A 5,928-nucleotide genomic window follows, 5' to 3' on the forward strand; every position below is an offset into this window, starting at 1 on the left:
CCTGTGTAACTTCTGAGCACCCTGAACCCCAGGCTGCGTGAATGGGGTACAACTGTGGGGTAAGCTGTTTCGGTTCTTTCCGAGTTTAGGCCAGTCCTCCTCGCTGACAGAGTGATGTACAACATCACCCTCCAAGGAGAGGCTGCACCACAGGCGGGCCTGCCTGAGGTGGTAGGCACCTCTCTGACGCTATGTACAACCACCTTTCATCCTTGTTGTATGAGAGAAACAAATCAACTGGAACACTTGAATTTTTTTAAATTGGATTACTAGGTAAACAAACTTACAATTCTAGTCTTCTCTGTGCTGGGAAAGTGCTGTCACTCAGTGGGAACATGTGGAGGTACATGATTCCCTTTGTATGAACCTCTCTGCTCTCCCCTAGCCCACAGTTACATTCCCGAGTGAATGTAATTATGCCAGGCCTCAGTTTCAATTCCCTGCGGGGCCCCCTGGCCTCGTGATGACCAGGAGGTCTAGCCACATGCTTACACTCCCTAGTTGTGCACTACTTCCCCGCCCCCAGAGCCTCACCTCACACTTCCCATCGATGCAGACCCCTTGATAGGTCCTGTCCTTGCAGGAGGTGCCATCCTGTGCACGGGCCATCAGCTGCCTCTCTCCACTCCGGGTGGTGCACTGGAGGTCGCACGGCTTGTTGGAGATACTGGTGTAGTCATCTGAAGGGACAGAGGCAGAAAGTCACCGAGGTGTTCGGAGATGGGCAGCGAGGAAGGGAACTGACCTTCCTCTTAGCCATACCCATGGTTTGGTATCACCTTGGACCTTCTTGCTGCTTGAGATGAGACCCCAAGGCTACAGATTTTTAGTAAAGGGGTCACGGTAGGAGGCTGCAGCTGGGGACCACGCCTACCAGAAATGCTTCTGGCTGGCAAACCCTCTTCCTTGCCATTCCCTCTCCCCTTCGCAGTGCCATCCCCTGTACCAGACATGGGAATCTGCCTCAGCAGATCCCGGGCCACGCATAAATACACAAGAGCAAGCAAGACCTGTCAGAGAGGTGCCAACTACACCCCATTCAGCTGAGCAACTGAAGCTAGAGGTGTTCTATGTCCCCTTGGCAGCTCATGGAAAAACGTGTGGGTCCGGAAAGAAGGTAATATTTTAGGCGAGCTCAGCCTGGGCCTCAAGGGAGAACTGGCAACCCACGTGAAGCAATCTGCCTCGCCTGTGCAGGAAACGGATGGGCATCCTGTTCGGAACAACCCACCACCAACCCAGTGGGAAGCATGCTGGGCGACAGAGGCGGCCAAAATGGTAGAAGGCACAAAGAGCGTCAACACCCACTCTGCCAAGATGACTGCTGGTTAGCCAAGACAACTCAGAGAAGCCTCTGTCCTGTCTGCCCACCAGTGCTTGCTGATGTAGGATCCAAACCAGGAGCAATGTGGTGAGAGAGGAGGCCTGGCTGGGTGGAGCGGTTCTGTGAAGAGACAGGGAACGATTTCTCCAAAGCAGGGAGCATAGGGAAGCACTTCCAGACCAGCCAGGAGCATCCATCCCTTGTCCCCTGGGACTTTCCTCTTCTGCATCTGAGAAGATCCTATGGGTGCTTTCTCACCCTGATCCTTGGTGTGAAGCTGTGAAAAACCCACCTGGATAGAGGGGCATCCAGTGGTAGTAGCGCTTCCCAAAGGCTTTGGCATTGAAACTGGAGCACTGCTGCTGTTTGAAGCTGGCTGTGTTGGCCGGGCAGGGCTACGGAGGGAATAAATGTGATCAAAAGCTCCCCGTGTCGCAGCCATGGTTGTGACAGCTGCCTGTCCCCGCTGCATCCTCAGAGGATGAAAATGCCCCCTCCACCGTGGAAAGAGTCAGCGGTGGACTCTGAGGTGCCGAAATGCAGGCAGGCCTCCAGGGCCCCTCGGACAGCTGTATTCAACAGTCCTGCAAAAATCCCCTCCAGCAAAGGGAAAAGCATACTGGAAAAACTTCCCCACCCCACAACAAGTACGTTTTTATATCCTTTTCTCCCCACCTCTGAGTCCCACAGAGAAGGTATGTTTTTATATCCTTTTCCCCCCACCTCTGAGTCCCACAGAGAAGAGCCCACATCCTACGTCTTCAGAGGTGCGCTGTCAACCACCCCAGGAGCAGACTGTACCTCTCATCTGCACCCCTGACAGACCACTCAAGCCCCAAGCGCTGCTGCCCTTGCAGCTCCAAGTGTGATCCTGAGTCCTGCATCCCCCCAGTGAGGACCAGTCGGTGCTGGAAGCGGATCTTACCTGCTGTTGGCAGAGTTGGTAATGCTTGGCTTGACCAACACACATGGTGCTGTTTGTTCCCTGGGGCATCTGGAGCCTGCAAAGCAGAAAGAAGATGAGCTGGAGGTCTGCGAACTCCTGAGGTATCGAGGGTGACAGAGAAGTCAGGCCTGGCCTAAGGGGGAGAAGCAAGGATGGCATTTTATCAGAGCAAAGCTTTCTGGATTGAGACTTGGCCAATATCTACTCTGAAACACATTTCTGGTGCTTCCAGCTGGAATGATTTTAGGCTACCCTCGTTTTGGGGCAGGTTGAGCAGATGGAGAGCAACTGCAGTACTGCCACCCCTGTGTCCCTTCACCTCTGAGCTTCAAAAGAGCTGATGTGACAAAAGGACAACAGACCCTGCTGATACAACACCCCTGCGGAAGCACCCAGGATTTGCAGTGACCAGGGGACTTGATTTCAGGATTCACTGTGCAGTAGGCAGAGAGATGGCACCTCTCGTGGGGATGGGCCACCTCAGAAAATCAGCTGGAAAGGCTTGGTGCAGGTGATGGACCAAAACCATAGGAGTTTCTCAACACTTGAGGCTTTAGCTATGGTCAGTGGGAGTTATCCAGGGAATATTCAAGTCCTTGACTGATGCAAAGGCTAAAAAATTCTTGAAAGCTGGGAAGACACGTGGAGAGTGTCTGAGACCACGGATTAAGGCAATGTGGTCTGTGCGTGGATCAAGTGTGTTAACAGTATCAGGAACTGAGGGTGCACTGCGTAAAGAACAACCCCGTGGGTCTGTTCAACCTGGACTGGCCAGGGGTACTGCAGCTGTACCCCACAGCAATGCTTTACACTATATAGGCAAGATCTAAATTTGCACCAAAAGGCTTGAAACTGCCACCCCTTCCAGCTGAAGCAGAGGGCAGAAATTGTTCTGTGTGCATGCCTGGCTCAGGCTTAAGCTCTTCTCCTTAAAGCTGCAGAAACCTTCTGGCTGGGTTTTATGTTGGGTGCATTTTTTTTAAAATTCAGATTTGATGCTGGGAGTGAAACACCACAGCAAAGCTTTCCCCAGCTGTGGAGTCAAGGATAGAGCAGAATGAGGGGAAAATCTCTCTTCAGGCAGCAGACAAAGGGCAGAAGGGCTGCTCTGGCTGTGTGGGACAGCCCCAGGCTCCTTCCCACCCTCTGATACCCACTGCTCTCCCACGACAGTGGGAAGGAGCAGCAGCAGAGGTGTTGGCAAGCCTGGTTAGCGAGGAGGCCACGTCCAGCCGGAAGGTACCACGGCACATCTGGCCCCTTGCCACGCTGCCAACCGGCCCACCTAGGTCAAGTTTGGAGGAAGGAAAGCAGGCTGGGGGCCTTAGCTTGTGCTTCCTCCACTCAGGAGTGCATTCACGCAGAAGGGAAAGGGGCCGGGCGGCCCCCGTGCGCTTGTGGTGCTGCAGGATTCTGGCCCTCATTAACATCTCGGGAGCCTGGAGCAGCAGGTCAGTGAGGTACCGGAGAACTTGGTGGCAAGGTGACCTGGAGGGGACAGCGGGAGCTCAGGCAGCTGAAGTTCCCCAGCTCTGCCCGGTCCAGCTGATACCAGGAGTGTAAGTGGCTGTAGGGGACAAATGGAGATGCTGTCAGGTGACAGCCAGATAAATGACAGAGGGGAAAAAAACCTGCAAGCGCTGCAGGGAATAAAGAGGGGAAATTGCTGAGAGGTGGCTGAGCTGGCTGCTGCCAGGAGTAAATCAAGGGCCCGTAAGGTGTCTGGGAATATGTCCCCACATCCTTTGCACAGGAACTGGCTACAAATCAGGGTCAGGTTGGCCAGAGCAGCACTTTAAGTGAGGGTTTGTGAAGGAAAGGGCTAGCCTTCTCCAGCCCACAGCCCTGTCATCTTCAAGCCTCCCGAAAGGCTTGAAGACCCCAAGAGGGGACCAAGCCCTTGGTTCCCATCAGGCGAGCCAGGCTGAGAGGGTGACACGTGCAGGGGGTCTGTTGCCAGCTCCACAATGGTGTGTTTCTCCCTCGTCGGCTCTCCCCACCACCACCTACCCCACGGGCAACAGCCGCCCTCCTTTCCGAGAGGGAACGGCCAACCCTGCAAACCCAGACGGCCTCAAAACGCAGGTCGGGGGCACCTTGAGACATGGCCGAGGGCTCAGGCTGGGACACGCCTCACCTCTGTCGCAAGCAGTGCCTTTCCCGGGACATCACGCCTCCTCCGCAGGACCGGGAGCAGGTGGACCAGGAGCTCCACTCTCCCCACCACTTGGTGACTTCTTCATCCCAGGGGCCAGCTCCATCTGATGCCTCACTACTGTCCTGACAGAAACAGAGCATGGTTAGCTGGAGAACCTGGCAGAGAAGGGCCTTTCCAAAGGCAGCCCCCACAGGGACCGTGTCACCAGGATGCCTTCTACGTGGGTAGCACTGGGAGAACCGTGACAGGATCAGGCCCCTGTGGGGCCACACCAGGCTCACACACTTCAAAATTCACGTTTCCCTCCAAAACTGTTATGCGTGGGAAGGAAGATGCCTCTGGGACCTCATGACATGATGTGGAGAAGGGCTGCATTTCAACAAACTCCTCTTTCTAGCTAAATCAGCTCCGATCCAAGCTCCTCACCCTCCAAACCTCGCAAAAGCCATTTTCAAGCAGATTTCAGCACCACAGCCTCCTGCAACTGCTGTTGTCCCCCATGCCCCCACTCTGCTCAGAGGAGGCTTGCTCCCCCTCCCAGCATCCCTCACTGGGGCTGAGCCTTTAAATTTGGCAAACCTGAGCTCTTTTAGCCCTACCCTGGTCGTTGTAGCAGGCTGCTGTTGGCTGTGCCTCCACGATTCCCAGCAGGTAAGGGATTCTGTGTTTTACCTGAGGGGGTTTTTATTCCTTTCTTTATTTTCCTGTTCAGTGTCTGATGGCCTGAATGCTCCCAGGGATTTTGGTAAACCAGCCTGTGCAGGAACTGATTTGCTGTTTACTGCAGTACAGCTGTGAGCGGCGTTAAAAGCAGCAGTTTAACGCAGGACAGTGACTGGAAGGGATTTATCCAGCTGAAAATGCCGAGTGATTCACTATTAGCAGAAGCAAACGAGTAACGTGCGTGTGTGTGAAGGCCACTATGTTAAAGTAAGAGCTCGGAGAAGTTGTACCGTGCTGCTGTTAGCAAAACACGCTGGTTTGTGGCAGTGGCTGACAGTCCTGTTGCAGAGAACCGGTCTGCAAAGCATCGCTGATGGGTGCGAAAGGAAACTCGGCGGGGTTTGCTCGTCGCTAACTGTGCTCTGCTCGCGGCGTTGGCTGACTGTCTCTTGGCTTTGTGCTCTCCCACGGCGCAATAAAGCCAAAGTGTTCTTCATCTTGTGGTGTAATTCCTGCCTGAGAATTTGTTGTTTCTGCCAACAGAACGTCCTCCGGGCAGAGGAGATGCAGCTGGTTTTATGCAAATGTCTTTAAGCTGTAAGTTATCATGGTTGAAATGCGTACAGTGCCTCTTCTTGGTGACAGCTGGGTTGGAAGTGACCTTCTCTGCTGCAAAAAGCGTGTTAGGTGATGCTTTACTCTCTAGTGGTTACAGTAGTTGGTTCTGGGAATGGCAGGAGCCCAAATGAAGGTTTATTGAAGGATGCTGGTCAAAGAGACTTTTGTTTGTTTGGCTTTTTTTTAAGTAAAATGTGTTCCCTTATATCCATAACTCCC

At 53.7% G+C, this 5,928-nt stretch overlaps 1 protein-coding gene across 1 annotated transcript in view; it reads right to left on the reverse strand.

Annotated features, from left to right (window-relative positions):
* LOC104516137 (ADAMTS-like protein 2) overlaps positions 1–5,928 on the reverse strand; it is a gene marked incomplete at its 5' end in the record, with an annotated part of 17,372 nt that overhangs the window by 9,147 nt on the left and 2,297 nt on the right. Inside the window, 4 exons of the mRNA XM_010160364.1 lie at positions 535–680; positions 1,617–1,719; positions 2,250–2,325; positions 4,408–4,550. Of these exons, the coding sequence (XP_010158666.1) occupies positions 535–680; positions 1,617–1,719; positions 2,250–2,325; positions 4,408–4,550 (468 nt within the window). The remainder of the gene's footprint in view (positions 1–534; positions 681–1,616; positions 1,720–2,249; positions 2,326–4,407; positions 4,551–5,928) is intronic.

This window comes from Eurypyga helias, unplaced genomic scaffold (assembly GCF_000690775.1).
Source record: "Eurypyga helias isolate BGI_N326 unplaced genomic scaffold, ASM69077v1 scaffold26261, whole genome shotgun sequence".
In the NCBI taxonomy this organism is placed as follows: Eukaryota; Metazoa; Chordata; class Aves; order Eurypygiformes; family Eurypygidae; genus Eurypyga; species Eurypyga helias.